Source organism: Grampus griseus (assembly GCF_964374135.1).
Source record: "Grampus griseus genome assembly, chromosome: 7".
NCBI lineage: Eukaryota > Metazoa > Chordata > Mammalia > Artiodactyla > Delphinidae > Grampus > Grampus griseus.
The window spans coordinates 4,263,688-4,281,605 of NC_139001.1; the positions used below are offsets into that span (position 1 = coordinate 4,263,688).

Sequence of the window (17,918 nt, forward strand, 5' to 3'; positions counted from 1 at the left end):
TTAAACTATTTATTTGATGATAATAGCCATGGTCATATCCAAAAATCACACGCATAACAAAACAGGACATAAGGGGTCTAAAGAGCCTTGCAGCCGTGCGCAGTGTCCTTAGCTCACGTTTATGGTGTGTTACATTTTGTTACCAGATGCCCAATATGTATGCCTTGCAGAGTAATTTTTTCTTCTTGTATTGTTGACCCTGTCGTCCCTCAGCATGTATAATAAGATGTGGCATCAGACCCAGGAAGCCCTCAGTTCTTTGCTTGATAAAGAACCTGAGAAGATGATGGAACCACAAAGAAATCAAGTTTTCATCTTCCAGATGTTAGCCACCTTCTACATAAAATATGTGCAGATCTTTAGAAACCTGGAGAACGTCTATGACCAGATGGTCCATCCACAGAAACGCATACTGATCCGAAAACTCCTGGACGGGGTGATGGGTCGCATCCTGGAGCTGAAGAATGAGATGGTTGAATTGGAACTAACCGAGTTTCATTACTTGGATGATATCTTACAGGATCTAAAGTTGGTTCCTGTAAGTACTCAGGGTGTTTTTCCTATTGGTTTCTTCTTCTTATGAATAAGATATATAGGCCTGTAACCAATACTCTGCAGACTTTCTAGTCGCATTTATTAGTTGCATGTTGTATTGAGAGTCGAAGCACAGCCCTTCAGTGAAACTATACTGCCGTGGACAAGGATTGGGTTTGCCCAGTTTTTGGCGCAGACAGATCTTTGCACGGTCCTGGGGTCTGCTGGACACCGCTGTTGTGGGCTTACCTGTCACCATGGTGTCTGCCCAGGTAGGTTGGAATGGAGTAGGACGAGCCTTTCCCAAACATCCTCCCAATTTCCAATAGCCATGCCCCTACTTCTGTTTCCAAAGGAAATCTCTCTCTGGCCTTTGCTTCCCATCATCTTCTCGAGGAGCAGCCTGTTGGTTGCTGGTTCCAAATTCCCAGGAGGATGCATCTCCTTCTTTGCTTTGGGTCCATGGTGACTCAGGAGGTGTATGGCAATGGGCCTTTGAGCCTCCGACACCAAAGAAGGGCTCCCTCCCCTTCTCTCTGATGCCCTGAGCACTCCCTGCCGCACCTGTAACCACAGTGCCTACCTGTGAGCGTTCTGTCCTGCAGCTGCCCTTACGACCACTGCCTGAGGCCCGGGATCGCTTCTGCCTGGGTCTCTAGGGGCTGGTGCACACCCCGTTTCAGTGTGAGGAGTCATGTGAGTTCAGTCTTCATTTTGAAAAGATCGTTTCCCTAAAATAAAATTAGGAAGAGAAAGCGTTTAGTTTTCTACACGGGGTTTAATATTTCTTCCTTTTGAGAATATTCAGGCTTCTATAAAAGGATGTCCCTCTCTGGGATAAACTTTCCTAGCGTTATTACTGCATGGAATTAGAATGGACTAAAGAGAATACCGGGAATGAGTGAAGATGTTGAAGATCGTCTCAGAATGTTCGTGTTTGTTGCATTCACGTATAAGAGCGTGGGTTAAAGCACTAGATTGCTTAGGTCAGGAGTACTTTACCCACCCCCAGTGTGAAAATACCAAGAACAACTCAGGACAAACATGAAATAAAGAGTCATTAAGTCATAATAGTAAATTTAATTAATGAGGTAATATTCAATTTATTAATTTAATTCCAAGAATATTAAGTAACACTCCTAAATTTAAGGAATAAGCAGTTTATGAAATTTAAATGGTGGGCTCCTTCAGTTTTTTCCCTGCTTTTCATCCTGCCTCAGAACCTCTGCACTGGCTGGTTCATCTTCTTGAAGGCCATGACCATTGAGAAGGATGATGACTGAGTGACATCACCCAGGCAGCCTTCCTGATAGGAGATGATGAACTACGTGTCTGCCAGCCCTGGAGGGTGTTGATGGAGCCGTACAATGACACTGAGCTCCAGGTGCTTAGGGGGTGCTTCACGCTGCCTCAGCACGGGCTCCAGGAACAGTGCCCTTGCCAGGGAGACACACATGGACCAGCCTCTGGGGATACCTGTGTGGCCCAGTTCTGCATTTCAGGGTGAAAGCTTGACCAACCAGCATCCTCTGTGGCTGGGCCTCTGTGGCTATCACCCACAGCTCCTCTGTGTTTTGTTGGGCCAGCACGCAGATAGTCATACAACATGACCACCCCTGACCGTGGCTCAGGGATGGAGACCTTGGTGGCTGCACCAGCCGGTCCTTCCTTGAGAGATTCTGAAACTGGGACAGAGAGAGACTACTTTCTGTCTCCAGTTCTGAACTGTAGTCTCCCAAACTTGTAAGTAGTTAGAGCCTTTGTTCACCAGATGCTCCAAAGAAAGAAGCTTCAGAGAGAAAGAGCGAGAGAATAGAGAGAGAGGAGAACAAAGCAGGATCCAAGAGGAGTAGAAGGAAATGGCAAGTTCCTGAAGGCATCGTCTCCCCTGGACACATCCCTGATGCTGGCAGACACCCAGCTTTGTTCCTGCCCTTGTCCCAAGAGGCCCCAGATCCTTCCATCAATGTCCCCTTTGGCTAAACTAGCCAGAAGACTGTTTCTTTAGGTCCCCATAACATAGAGAAACACGTAGAGAAGAGAGAGATTCTCTGTTCCAACAAATTTACTTTGATGCCACCCCATGGAGAATGGAAACCCCAAGGCATCTGTGATGGGCATAAAATATATCACGGATGGGGGCTTCCCTGGTGGCGCAGTGGTTGGGAGTCCGCCTGCCGATGCAGGGAACGCGGGTTCGTGCCCCGGTCCGGGAAGATCCCACATGCCGCGGAGCGGCTGGGCCCGTGAGCCATGGCCACTGAGCCTGCGCGTCCGGAGCCTGTGCTCCGCAACGGGAGAGGCCACAACAGTGAGAGGCCAGCATACCGCAAATATATATATATATATCTCATGGATGGGATATATATATATATATATATATATCTCATGGATGGGATGCAGCAGCAAGCCTGAAGCAAGGGATACCTACGTTCCCCTCTCTTGCATTCTCAAGTGCTCTGTTTCCTCACCTTCAAAATCCTAACTGTAACTTTATTGGTCCTACATGGACCAGACAGAGCCACGTCAGTAAAGTTTCGTCTTAAAATTTAGACAAGCACAACACTTGAACATGCTTATTAATAAACAAAAATCACAACATTAGATAAAAGTGTCATCATTCTCCACTGACTGTCCACACTCACCCACTGGACCCTAGAAGCTCAGTCTTAGTTCACCCCAAACACTCCGTTAGCCTAGGAAAGTTTTGGTTCTCAAAAAGTGCTGCCACTTCCTGGAAGTCCTGGGTGCGCTATTCCACCAGGTCCTAAAGAGACAGTCCTGTATGCCAAAATGCTTTTTCAAGGGAAGGCCTATTCAGAATTCTCTGGATTGGGGAGATGTGGGGAGTCACACCAGAATGGGAAAAGGCAGAGCTGATCCCAAGGACCAGAACTTAGCTTCCCCCCAGTCAACTGGTCTACCAGAAGGCAGCCATGAGTGTTCTCATAGAGTATCTAGGACAGTGTTTCTAGATACTAGGGCCAAAGGCCCACCCATATTCTTGAATAACACTTCTACAATCTTGATTATTGACCTTGGAATGGTAAACATTCATTTGACCTCCACTAATTTGAAATATCTGTACACAAATGAAGAGCAGAAGTTCATATTAGTGTATAAAAACAAGTTTCCTAATAAAGCAAATTAATTTTGTAAATGATTTTTGTAACGGGGTAATTTAGGTCAGAATAAAACCAAATTATTTTTTTTAATTGTGACTGTTCACGTACACACGGTCAATGGTGCTAATGATAAATTATTAGGTTTAATTCAAAGATCTCTATAGCTCAATTCTATGCTATCCTAATTTGCATTATTATTTTAGGTAAGCTCAGATAATATTATATTTCTTTAAAGAAAATTTGTTAAGCTGTCATTGGTTAATTGAGGCCTAATCGATACGAATTACTGGAATTTTACAGTAATGATCAAAATGGGCTATGGTTACACTTTCTCCTTTTGACTTCATTTATGTCTCCTTAGCGGGAAGGAACTGTCTTCACACCACTGGCTTCATCACCTCTTAAGTGAGGATGGGAAGTAAAGCGAGTCTCTGATGCCCTTGTCCTAACTGTATATTTTAAATGGATTTGAGTACTGGAATCATGACCAAAATGCTCTTCTGCTTTCTGTTCTCTAGCAACAGTTAGATATCCCCATACCGAAGTATTTTCTGAAGGAGAGGTTGGAAGTAATAAAAGGAAGAGAGAAAATCCTTGCTCAACTATTAGCCGACAGTGGATTAGGCATAACTGAAGAGGTTTGTATATCATTTTAACACACATTATTCCATAATCTGTAAAACCTCCTTTTCTGCTGTTCCTAATTGTGCGACAAACAAGAAGACCGTTTTCGATGCGAGGAGCGTGGCACCCTTCCTCCCGTGTTATTCAGTCACTAAGAAGTTGCATAACCTCTAGGTGTGTTTTTGACCAGTCATAACCATTCTTTTTTTAAGATCAAAACATAGTACTTCGTTGGTTAAATCAGCATCTCTAAGACTGAGTAGATTATTGACTCAGTTTACTGGTTCATCTCAAAGTCACTCAGCCTACAGTCAGAAGCAGAATGTCGTTCATATAAAATAATTGAGTGCTGAGATAGCTAGGAGCTAAAAAATTATGACACTTTCTGAAAATGCCGATTGACCTCTTGTAACTTCAAGCTGAGTGGCACTTAGATCACCTCGAATGGACTGTCTCTGGGGAAAGCGGGGGAAACCCTTAGACACTCCCCTGGAAAGTCAAGGGCAGAACCCAGTGGGTGCCCTGGCCCCATTCCTCCTATATCCCCAGTATGTGCGCGGCTGCCCCCTTCCTGGTTTCCGCAGCTGTCTTCGCTCCGACCCTCACTGCCTTCTCGTGGATTCTGTGGTCATCTCCGTTCAGCCTTCTGGTGGGCAGCCCTTTCCACAGGGCACTGCCAGATGAACCTGATCAACCCCTCACTGCCGGCAAAGCAGTGCCTCCCGCCTCTGGCTGGTCTTCACGGCCCAGGCATTAAGGCGGCAGGTGAGCATCACACAGGGACAGTTCAGAGTGGCCGGGGCACTGTTAGTAGCTATGCTGAGACTGCGTGCAGCCTGGGTGCACAGGGCAAACCGACACCTGTGGTCTTGGGGCAGGTAGGCCCCGTGGGGTACTGCCAGCCTGGGCCATGGTGTGAAGGAAGATTCCAGGTGCACCCAGGATGGCAGGGGGGAGGGAGAAGTGTGTGCCCTGTCTGCCTGCCGAGGGACACACCTGAAGTGCATGCACCGGATCAGCAGACACACCACACCCCGAGCTGTCTGTCCTTTTGCACAGGCAGCGTCTCGCTGCAGCGAGGGTTTGGTCTCCTCGCTGTATCCCTGTCAATGTGATGCTAATTCTGCAGAGCCCAAGGTGGCACAGCATCCCTGGAGAAACCTTTCTTGACCCACCTCGCTCACGACCGCCCCTCCTTCCTGTGCCCCTTCTCCAAACGACCGGCCCCCCTTCTACATTCTACGTTCCTTGAAGTGGATTCCTGGGAATCTGGCCTGGGGGTTGTCCAGCCGTTCCTTCACCACAGGCTCCTGGGTCTGTGCCGTCTGTCACCGCATCATCACCAGAACGGAGCCCTCCCTCCCCAGGAATCCACCCCAAAGAGGCCCTGGCCCAAAGCGTTGACAAGCAGTGCAGAATCCGCGGAAGATCTTCTAGGGAAGACAGAGAAGGGAGGTTCCACGGCACACGCTGCAGTCAAACCCAAAGTCTCCTCTCTGCCGTTTCTCCTCCCCACTGTCCCTTTCGGTTTGTGCGGGGTCAGCAGCAGGAAGGTTTCTCTCCTCCCTCACTCCGCATCCAGCCCTGGTGGCTCCTTTCTCCTTGTTAGGTCGAGCCGTTCATCTCTGCTCCAGGCCCTGCTTCAGGGGTGCCTAATGCCCCGCAGAACACGGGGCTTCTGAGCAACACCCAGGCATCTGTGTGACCTTCCCATGCCCTTCAGTGTCTCACTGGACCCCCGCTCTCACCTTAAGCTGCTTATTTCTTGCAGGTATATGCAATGTATACCCCAAGAAGAATTTTGATAAGGGAAAATTACTGCCCACTGCTATAGTGGTCATGCAGAATATTTCGCTGATGTTCAAAAAATCCTTGTCGGACTGAGTAGATGACACAAAATCCCTCACTAGTATCCCGTAGAAGCTGAAATTATTTTTAGAATGGCAGTACGGAACCTAAAGGAAATAGACAATAATAACTAACGTTTGCCGGGCACCTGCTCTGGGCTTAAGGGTTTTCACATACATCAGCTGCTTTAATGGCAGCATAATATTCATTTTACCCTCACGTGCAAAATGCATTATCGAAAAGGAGTGCTCACTGCAAATTCGAAGCAGCGAGATCCCTCTGAAAACCAAACCCTGAGCAATTGTTGTCTGAAAGAGCTTCCTCCCGTAAGGCTCTAGGTGTCCCCATGCTGGGGGCAGTGGGTGCTTTCGTGGAAAGGGCGTGGCCGTCTCGGTTCCAGTGGGCCCCACCCCTGACTAACCGTGGGAACTTGCGTAAATTATTTTACTGTTTCCACCCTCGGTCTTCTTAAGTGGTCACAGTAATACCTGTCTTGGCCTTTGCTCTGTGAACTGGATGAGAACGCATGTGAAAAGCATCTGGCATCTGTAGGTCCTCAGTAAATGTCCCGTTTCTCCCCTACTTGCCCCTTTCTCTGCACCGTCCCCTGTTGCACAGAGAAATGACCGGACTGTCCCGGGAAACTTTGGTCCAGGGGATGAATTGGAGCACCTCTACCTGGTCCCACAGTGTCTTGCCCTGGACCCTGATGGGGTGGCCATTGCTGTCCTCTGAGGCCTGGAAAAAGACTCAGCCCATGATTGAGTGTTTTTCGAATTCGAAAGGCCTCTCCCTTCTGCCTCTATCCACGCAGGAGGCTTGGGTGAAGCTAGGCCAGGCCCACAGCTTATCCCTCCTTCCAGGGACAACGCCTGAGCTCATGCAGGACCCAGGATGCCCCCAGCAGCCTTGCTCTTGTCCCTCTCCTCAGAAGACAGCACCACGCCTCACCGGACCTTGCCAAAACACACCCCACTTGAGATCTCCAAAGACAATATCCTATTGCATGAGCCTGATTTTCTCAGTCTTGATAGTAACTATCACATTCAGATGTTTTAAAGTGCAAGTGTGCAGGTACTGGCACACATTTCCCATATAAAGGTTTTTTTATTAATTAATTTTTATTGGAGTATAGTTGCTTTACAATGTTGTGTTAGCCTCTACTGTACAGCAAAATGAATCAGCCATGCATGCACATCTATCCCCTCCCTTTTGGACTTCCCTCCCATTTAGGTCACCACAGAGCATTAAGTAGAGTTCCTTGTGCTATACAGTATGTTCTCATTAGTTATCTATTTTATGTATAGTATCAATAGTGTATATATGTCAACCCCAATCTCCCAATTCCTCCCACCCCCCCCCTTTTCCCCCTTGGTATGCATACATTTGTTCTGTGTCTGTGTCTCTATTTCTGCTCTGCCAATTAGGTCATCTATACCATTTTTCTAGATTCCACATATATGTGTTAATATATGATAAAGTTAAATAGATACCCCTAAAGTGATTTTAATATTAGTCATATTCACTACATCATCCTGTAATTGATATTAAAGTCAGCATTTGACTTCATCTATATTTCACATTTCAAATTCTCATAGTAGATATGTTTTGAATTTGTACATTTCTACTATTAAGTTAATGAACAGTGACAGCAATTTCAAGTTTATTTCAATCCATTTTATTGGCATTCCTCGTATAATTTGCTACCAACCTAAAACCTTGTGGAGCTAATTAGTATTTTGTTCAAAACAGTAGAGGAGAGCTTAAGGGTCCTTAAGTATGGGCCCATGGCGTGAATGAGGCATAGTATCAAAATATATGTGTTCACGGGAAAAAATGATTCATATCGAATGGCTATCATGCTCTCTATCAGCAGTTTGGAGACTCTCAGCAGGGTGGTGTTAGAAGTTAGCATGTGATGTTTCTGGAATCAGCTGACGTCATGAACATGTTTAAACATTGATTTATCTTAAATGTTTTTGCAGAAATACCCTGTAAAGCCTATCCCCCTAGAAGAGGCTGTTAAATTAATCCAGGTCGCCGAGAGGGCGCGGCAAGGGCGCCTAAGAGCCATGTTCATGAAGCAGATCTATCTTCAAGAATTCAGAGCAATGCAAGCCAGGCTACTGGGCGAGAGAGTGGCCGACGTGGGGACTGCCGCACTGTGTATCCAGAAGGTGTGAACGGGGCGCTTTTGGACTCGGGGGCAAGGTGTCTTGACACAGCTGGAGATGCAGACCAGGGACGGGGGTGAGCTCTGAAACTCCAAATCCCCACATCCTACCTTTAGTAGGACTGGCCTAAATTCCAGAAGGACTGATTTTCTTACCCTGGGGAAACTGTTAAGCAAGCTTCGTTATGTTTTTTTAAATTTTGTTATAAATAGGTGTGAAACTCAGGCATTTTGTTGAAATATTTTTAAAGATCACCGATAACTGTTGGAAAGAATGTTGCTATATAAGTCCTCACTGAATTTTTAAAAAGACATTTACACGCAGACGTGGTAGTTATAGAAGGGGAGCGGGTTAACACCTGGGGGCTTGCAGAAGCGTGTGGCGTTTGCAGAAGCTCCAGTGACCACCACTAATAACCAGAACACAGGTGGTCCTTTCAGAAGGGGCCCTTGAAGTTTCCTTCCCTTTGTCAGATGACCACCCTCGAGTTATACCCCATCTTTTTTCAAATTTTGACTGAGGTTGCTCATGGGAAAATGCAGAAGATGGCAACGTGACACAAGTTAGAATTAGGTTGGGGAGAAAGTAAGTACAAGGACATAAAACAGAGCCAGAAGATCAGGAATCTTGTCCCTAATTGTGTTTGAATGGGAGTGGCGGGGGTGCTGGGGAGAGACAGACTATTTTCTTTCAAGGTTCTGTGGGGATATAAGGTTTTTCAATATTTATTTTATTGAAGTATAGTTGATTTGCAATGTTGTGTTAATTTCTGCTATACAGAAAAGTGATTCAGTTATACATATATATATCCTTTTTCATATTCTTTTCCATTATGGCTTATCTCAGGATATTGCATATAGTCTCCTGTGCTCTACAGGAGGACCTTGCTGTTTATCCATTCTATACATAATAGTTTGCATCTGCTCATCCCCAAACCATCCCCACCCCCACCCCAAGCCTTGGCAACCAGAAGTCTGTTCTCTATGGGATATAAAGTTTTAAATGAGCATCTGAGTCCAAAGCTCGACTTGTACGATTCTTGGGTGTTACTGTGTTATATGCCTCCATGTTACAGTGGACATTTTTCTGTTAAAACTCTGAAGTACCACCCTTAGATTTAGCCCCTCACTTCTGCAATCTAGAAGTTTCTCTTGAAGAAATACAGGTAGAGGAACCTCACTAACAAAAGCTATAGGCTATTTGCTCCCCAGCTTTACTGAGATACATTTGACATATAACGTTGTGTAGCTTTAAGAGCAGGACATCGTGATTTGGTATCTGTGTGTATTTCAAAATGACTGCCACAGTAAGGTTACTTAACACGTCCATCACCTCACATAATTGCCATTTTTTCTTGTGGTGACAGCATTTGAGGGCAACTCCCTTAGCGATTTGCAAGTATAAAATACAGTGTTGTTAACTATAGTCACCATGCTGTACATCTTACCCCCAGAATTTGTTCATTTTATAACTGGACGTTTGTGTCCTTTGACCACCTTCACCCATTTCCCTCCTCCACCCAGCCCCTGGCAGCCACCGAAGCTACTCTCTATTTCTGTACATTTGCTATGTTTAGATTCCATATGTTAGTGAGGCATAAAGTATTTGTCTTTCTCTCTGTGACTTATTTCTCTTGCCCACAAAATGCATACACGTTGTCACAGATGGCAGGATTTCCTTCTTCTCGTAGCTGAATAATACTTCACTGTGTGTGTACATCACATTTTCTTGATACATTCATCCATCAACAGACACTTAGGGTGTTTCCATATCTTGGCTGTTGTGAATAATACTGCAGTGAACATGAGGGTACATGTATCTTTTCAAATTAGTGTTTTCCTTTTCTTCAGATAAACACGCAGGAGTGGAATTTATGGATCATATGGTAGTTCTATTTTTAATTTTTTGAGGAACCTGAATACTGTTTTCCATAGTGGATACACCCAGTTACATTCCCACCAACAGTACGGGAAGGTTCCCTTTTTTCTCCACGTCCTCGCTGACACTTGTTATCTCTTGTCTTTTAGATAACAGCCATCCTAACAGGTGTGAGGCTGTTGCTGGGTCAGCAGTGGACCCTCCAGTTGCTCCCAGGGACAAGGGTGGGTCCTGTCTTGTCCCTGGGTGGACAGAACTGCCTCTAGTACCCCTTGTTCAATAGGGAGGCCCTGGACAAGAGTCCTCATCAGGGTCCACCGTTGGGTCCTGGGAGAGTAGACAATGGTTTAGGCCACTTCTGTGATTCATACTTTCTTTAAAATTTTTGCTTGTGATCACAAAAGAAAAAAATACTCCATCAACACACACAGGTGCACAACCTTGACCGCATAATCATTACATCATTTGGGATGTGCAGGTTACATGGGAGAAGCAGTATGACCATGTTTTCTTTATTTTTTATGTATTAAACAAGTAACCATTTATTTATTTTTAGGTTTGGCGAGGTTTCCATCAGTGCAAGAGAACTGAAAGGGAGAGAGAAGAGGAGATGATATTCCTGGGTATGGTAAGTTTTCTTATAGACAAATAAGCATCTGGTTTTCTTAAAGACAGTAGAATCTGTAAGACTTGTGTCTTCCTTAGAGAGTTTTTGAGAGAAGAAAGGAAAGCAAAATACATGACTGGTGACTTAAGAGAATGGAATTGGCTGTATTATCTAGAAGCCTGCCCCAGGTGATCCGGAGACAGCAGGGTCTTGTCTGTTTACACGTCTGCCGGAATACACGGGCTGCTCCAAAGGTGGGACAAGCTGTGAGCTGCCCACCGATATCAGCCGTGCCCTACACTTTGTTAATATATGTTCGTATTCATGGTCCTGAGAACGGGTTTGCCCTGATACAGCCGCCTTCTTTTGGGTGATCTCCATGGTGATTACTGAATCAGAGTTGAAAGGGTATAGTACTTAGTTACGGCCGCAAACTTAGCAGCTGCAACAACACACGTCTGTTACCTCGGTGTCTGTGGGTCCGGAGTCTGGGCTTGACTGAGTCTTCTGCCCAGAGGCTCACGGGCTGCAGTCAAGGTGTCGGCTGGGGATGGGGTCTCCTCCTGAGGCTCAGCTGGGGAAGGATCTGCTTCCACGGTTGTGTGGTTGTGGGCCGGATTCAGTTCCTGATGGGCTGCCAGCTTGAACGCCTCCGTGTTTTTGCCAGTTGTTAGCTGGAGGTAGCCCCCAGCCCCTTGCCAAGTGGGCTTTCCATGCGGCAACTTGCTTCATCAGAGCCGGGGGGCAGGGAGCTGCTTACAATCCCACGCAAATGATACGCATCACCTTTGTCCTGTTCTGATGGTTATCAGCAAGTCATAGGGTCCACCCCGTGTTTTTTAAGACAAAAGTGATGAAAGTTATAGAGCAATACCCTGAATGTGGGACCAAATGCTGGTTTTTCTATTTACAATAATATCACTGATAAGATCTTCTAATTTACTTTAAATCCTAAGACCTCAGAAAAGAAAATTTAAATAGTCACGTTTCCGGTTGATCCCAGAACTCACTCTTTGCTCTTGCATCACTTTTTTTTTTTTTTTTTTTGCGGTACGCGGGCCTCTCACTGCTGTGGCCTCTCCCGTTGCGGAGCACAGGCTCCGGACGCGCGGGCTCAGCGGCCATGGCTCACGGGCCCAGCCGCTCCGCGGCATGTGGGATCTTCCCGGACCGGGGCACGAAGCCGCGTCCCCTGCACCGGCAGGCAGACTCTCAACCACTGTGCCACCAGGGAAGCCCTCTTGCATCACTTTTATAATGGCCTGTTCTAAGCGACAGACGGCGTGGTTTTAGAATAGCACATATTCTCCTCCGGCCCCGCATCCTGACTGCTCCACGTGCACTTCAGCCTCTGTGCTTCACCTCTGTTGTCAGCACAGCATGGAAAACAAGAATTATTTTGTTTGAGGAAGGGATTCACCTCCGTGGTGCAGACACCCGGAAGAGCATCTTTCCCTGGTGAAGGGGCATACGCTCACCGCACCTGTGTGCGGAACCACAGTTGTGACGTCCAGGCTTTATTATCTTAAAAAACATGGTGACTCATATCAGAGTGGCATATATGATTCAAGAAATACCCTGATTTCACCACCTGCATTCTTGATTTCTTTTTGATCTTTGAGTTTCAAAAATACGTCAACATTAATTTTTGGAATTGAAACCCCCTAGGATCCCAGCCCTTCTTTTATTTCTTGGTTGTTGAGGTGCCATGATGAATCAGATGGGTGAGTCCTTGTCAGTTTTTAAGGATCTTTATGATTTCAGAACGGTGCTGGGTGCAATATTATTCAGCCATAAAAAGAGGGAAATCTTGACACATGCTACAGCATGGATGCACTTTGAGGACATTATGCTAAGTGAGACAAGCCAGTCACAAAAAGACACATGCTGTATGAGTCCATCTTTATGAGGCATCTAAAGTTGTCAGACTCATAGAGACAGGAAGTAGAAGGTTGCCAGGAGCTCAGGGAGGGGCAATGAAGAGCAGTTCAATGGGTATAAAGTTTCAGTTTGGAAAAAAAAAAGTTCTCCAGATCTGTTGTACAACAATGTGAATATACTCAACACTACTGAGTGGTATACTTACAAATGGCTAAGATGATAAATTTTATGTTATGTGGTTTTCACCACAATTTAAAAATTGTTTTTAGTTCACTGAACATGGAAATGTATATTGAGATGGTTCTATAGGAATCATCACTATTCACTAATGGCCAAAACATACAGGTTAAAAATTAAATGAGATACTGTATTTCATTCAATCTAAGATGTTGTTCATTATAAGATACATCATGATTGAAAATGAAAGAAAATGTTTGAGCAAATAAACCAAAACATATCCCTGATCATAATATACAGCCATCCCTGTATATTTAACATTTCAGGTATGTTAAACCATGAAAAATATGTATGTTAGAACTGATGATAGAAGGCAATTTGTATCTGTCTTATTGGGGGGGGAAAGTTTTTTCAAGTTATATTGGAAAAATCAATATCGTTAAAATAACCACACTACCCAAGGCAATCTATAGATTCAGTGCAATACCTATCAAATTACCAATGGCATTTTTCACAGAACTAGAACAAAATTTTTTTGAATTTATATGGAAACACAAAAGACCTCGAAGAGCCAAAGCAATCTTGAGAAAGAAAAACAGAGCTGGGGGAATCAGACACCCTGACTTCAGACTGTACTACAAAGCTACAGTAATCAAAACAATATGGTCCTCACACAAAAACAGACACATAGATCAATGGAACAGTATAGAAAGCCAAGAAATAAACCCATGCACCTTGGTTCAATTAATCTATGACAAAGGAGGCAAGAATATACAATGGAGAAAAGACAGTCTCTTCAATAAGTGGTTCTGGGAAAACTGGACAGCTACATGAAAAAGCATGAAATCAGAACACTCCCTAACACCATACACAAACATAAACTCAAAATGGATTAAAGACCTAAATGTAAGATCAAGTTATAATTATTGACAGGAGTGTGATGAGATGCTTATTCTCATACATGGTGAGTTAAATTGATTCAGCTTTTCTGAAAGAGGCAACACGATCATTAAAAGATATCCTTCCACCTGAGTTCTAGTTCTAGCTTGAGGAAATCATCAGAAATAAAGGTTTATGTGCATAGACATTTCCTACAGTGTTGTTTTAAATAATGAAAAATTGGAAATACACAATTCTAGCATTCTAGAGTAGGGATGGAGTTAAATGATTTATGGTGGACCTACCTTAAAGTAGTGATAGACCACCATTAAAAAAATATGTTTATGACTCATTTTTGATGTGAAAATGCTCAGAGTGAAAATACAGGATTTGGAATTGTACATATAATAGGATTTCAACTAAATAGATACACACATACATGCACATACAAAGGAAAGAAAGTTTATATCGTGTTCCTTTTTTCATGTCAGAACTCTGGAAGTTTTTTGTTTTAATTGTATTTTCCAAAATGTTTAAATTTTACTGCATTAACTGGAAAAAAAAAAGGCACACATTTAAAAATAAAAGCAAACAGCCATAGAATATTATCAGTTTTTGCTATTCAGATCTCCAAATTGTTTGGTGTATGTACATAGGTGGACAGTTTATGATACAAAATTGTTTCTCTGTTCTACCCGTTAGAGACACAGAAATATGAGATGTAATGATAAAAACAATGGTTATCTCCAATTTTCTACTTTAAAAATTAAACCTGCGGTCAGAAGATTCAATCTAAGATAATCTAAGTGTAACATGAAATTTTATGTAAGCAGCAGTTTGACTCAACCACTTCCATTTAATTTAATTCAGCCGACATTTACTGAATATGATGCGTAACAGGCCAGAAACTTAGGGAATGGCCAAATGCTATTTTTTTAACCTAAAGTTTTAATGGCTTACATTGATACCACATAAAGATAGAGTAACATGTTTTTTACTGTAATTTTCCTGTTTTATTTTGTCATTTGTATATGCTCAACTCAAATAAAGGAAGTCTGTTTTAATTTTTCAGCAGTACAGAGTTTGGATAGTAAATAGGACAGCTTGTCTGTTTTGTATTAAATGCGACTTTCTCCAGTTTGCTTTTTTCCAAGCATGTCTTCTCTTGGTATTACATGTTCTATGAAATTTTACACCATTGAGAAATATATGCATTCAGTTTTTAAAAGAATGGTATCTTCTGTTTGCTGGCTGATTACCATAAAAATCCATTACCCCAAATCCTGGGAATGTTTTCAATTAAATACATTTTCTACTATATCACTAATTAAGATAGTGTCTACTCATTTTAAAATTTCATTTTTCCATTATTTTACTTTGTTACATCATATCAGTGTATAAACCATTGACTTCTCTGATCAAAACAGTATTTGTATCTTTGTGGGAAGCTTGGCCTGTTTCCAGGGGTGAGTATTTAGTAACTGAAATGAGAATTAGAGCAAACGACATAATTATGTCCTCAGTTCCTGACTAAATGTTGCCTTTACCATTGTCATATAAATTATTTTTTGATGTTTGCCATTTTAAATATTTATATTCTAAAATCTACAAAGGAAAATAAATAGCACTCTAAAAATTCATGTGCAGTTATTTTAATTGGCAGAGCCAATGGAGTGGATGAAGGAGGACACTTAATGAATGTAATACATTTCATTCTGTGGGTCCCTTTGAAATAATGTGTCCTACAGCCAAGACCATGGTGTATTTTATGTTACCCTGAAGCTATCAATGTTTACGTTATAATAAAGAACACTAGGGGACACTTATTAAACACGAAGAACTGTCACTTTGAAATGCATCAGCTAAATCCTCAAAACACCATAACACCCTGCTCACTTTCAAATTCTAACATGAAACAGGCTACATTATAGATTATTTTTCGGTCAATAAATTAGACTCATTTCTTATTAACAAATAACCCCAGGTAGGAGCTTGGGCACCCAATGGATGCTCCCGAAAGGCGGCTCTCTCCTGAGGCTCCCCTTGGTCCGGGGCCCTCAGGGGCTCCTCTTTGGGAACTGCTGTCAAAGCCAAAATGAGCGAAGAATCAAAATGAAACCGTCTTTATGATCACACTTTGATTTCAGCCCCAAACCATGGCGTCCGGCTTGGTCCTGTACATTATTCATTATATTTGGCACCAGATGACCTTTGGTTGTTTCTAGAAATAAATGTATTAAAAAACAGATTTGCCATGATTTATGGGGTTTTGTTTTGCTTTGCTTTGGTTTTATTTTACTTTTTAAATACAAAAAAAAGCTGTTTCCCTAAGTGTCTGGGGACGACAGCATCTTAGAAATGAGTGCGCGTCTCCCCTTGGCCTTTGAAGGGTTGGCCTGCCAGGTGGATGGAGTGGCAGGTGTCTGGGGCGGCCCCTCTACCACGTGGGTCGCGGGGGGACACTTTGAGCCACTCACTCACCCTCCCCCTGAGCCTCAGTTTCTCCTTCTGTAAGGGCAGGATAGTGTCACCTGTTTCACAGAGCTGTTAGAAGGGCTTCCGGACCCGGCCTAGAGCTTAGACGGGTTGCCTTCAAGGAATGGTGGCTGATTGCTCATCGTCTTGGGAAATTACATTACGTTATCCCGATAACTGAATGATTTTGTACAAAGGAAAACTATCACGGTACATCACAACCTTTCTATGTAACAAAACAAAATATTTCAAAATAAGTTGTTGCCTAACACATGCAGGCCACTGATTTCAAAATATAAACTGACTTGGCCCTTGTTATTTGCTGCTCGTGTTACCAACCAGGATTCTCAGCCTCCTTAATCAATAGAAATTGATAAGAGGCCCAAAGAAATTCAGGCTAGGCGTTACTGGGGCCCCTGCTGCAGCTGGAGGGGGCAAACACAAGTAGCGGTGCCCTTGCTCACTCCCTGAGTGCAGGCGAGCTGGTTCCTTGTAGGAGGTGAGGGTAGGGGTGTGTCCAGGGGTTGGGCTGGAGGTCTAGCTTAGGTGTTCTGCCCACCCCTTTGGTGGTGGTGTGCTGGGGGCATGCGCAGTACCCTGCTTTTGCTCGCGACACCCTGCTTTTGCTCCCGGCTCCTCAGAAGTGGCAGTTGGGTTTTTGGTCTTTATGTATCTGGTTGTTCATGATTTGCCCCAACTGTGCATGCACGCAGTTATTTTTAGTCCCTTATAGTCCCTTTCTTTGCTTTTTGTTGCTGGAGGAGACGTTTGTCCAGGTGCAAGCACTGCAGCAAAGGGTCCCAGGTCCCAGCCTATCTCACTTAGATTTATGAACCTGAAATTAGTCTATTAAAAGTACAATCTGGAAAAGCAGTGCCATTGGAACAGCCCAGCAGGGTCCGAGCCTCACCCAGCTGCAGAGGGAGGATTCGGAGATCCCCAGGGCAGCGGGTACTGCCCACCACGTACACTGTGTGTGCTGCACAAGGAAAATGTTTGCAAACCAGGAAAAGCAGTGATCCTGATACAGGCATGCATGAAAGGCTCTTAGGTTGAGCAAGGGAATCAGAGCCCGAGGAGGACACCCTGAATGATTTCTGTGATTCAAAAGTCCACCTCAAGATGCTTTGGGAAAAAAAGAAAACTCACCATTTTCTTTTCTGTTAAATGAGATCTTACAGTCTAGTTAACTGGGAACCTTTAGTTTGATTGTAAGTATTTTTTATTGAAGTATAATTGTCATGCAGGATCATATTAGTTTCAGGTATATATCATAGTGATTTGACGTTTATGTACATTTTGAAATGGTCAGCCCACAAAGTTATTACAATATTATTGACTACATCCCCTAAGCTGTGCGTTTCACTCCTGTGACTTATTTATTTTATAACTGGAAGTTTGTTTCTCTTAATCCCTTTCACCTACTTCTCCTGGCCTCCACCCCCCCCTCCCCCGCCCAGTCCCCCTCTCCCCTTTGGCAACCACTTTGTTCTCTGTAGCAATGAGTCTGTTTCGGTTTTGGTTTGATGTCCATGTGTATTGATTTTTAGATTCCACATATAAGTGAAATCATATGGTATTTGTGTTTCTCTGTCTGACTTATTTCACTTAGCATAACACCCTCCAGGCCCATCCATGTTGCCACAAATGGCAAGATTTCATTCTTTTTTATGGCTGAGTAATATTCCTGTGTGTGTGTGTGTGTGTGTGTGTGTG

General features: G+C 43.7%; 1 protein-coding gene across 1 annotated transcript in view; it reads left to right on the forward strand.

Annotated features, from left to right (window-relative positions):
• Positions 1-214: 214 nt before the first annotated feature.
• Positions 215-17,918, forward strand: part of DRC11 (dynein regulatory complex subunit 11) — a gene marked incomplete at both ends in the record, with an annotated part of 160,145 nt that continues 142,441 nt past the window's right edge. The window contains 4 exons of the mRNA XM_082657936.1: positions 215-538; positions 4,178-4,297; positions 8,117-8,308; positions 10,740-10,811. Coding sequence (XP_082514062.1) covers positions 215-538; positions 4,178-4,297; positions 8,117-8,308; positions 10,740-10,811 — 708 coding nt within the window. The remainder of the gene's footprint in view (positions 539-4,177; positions 4,298-8,116; positions 8,309-10,739; positions 10,812-17,918) is intronic.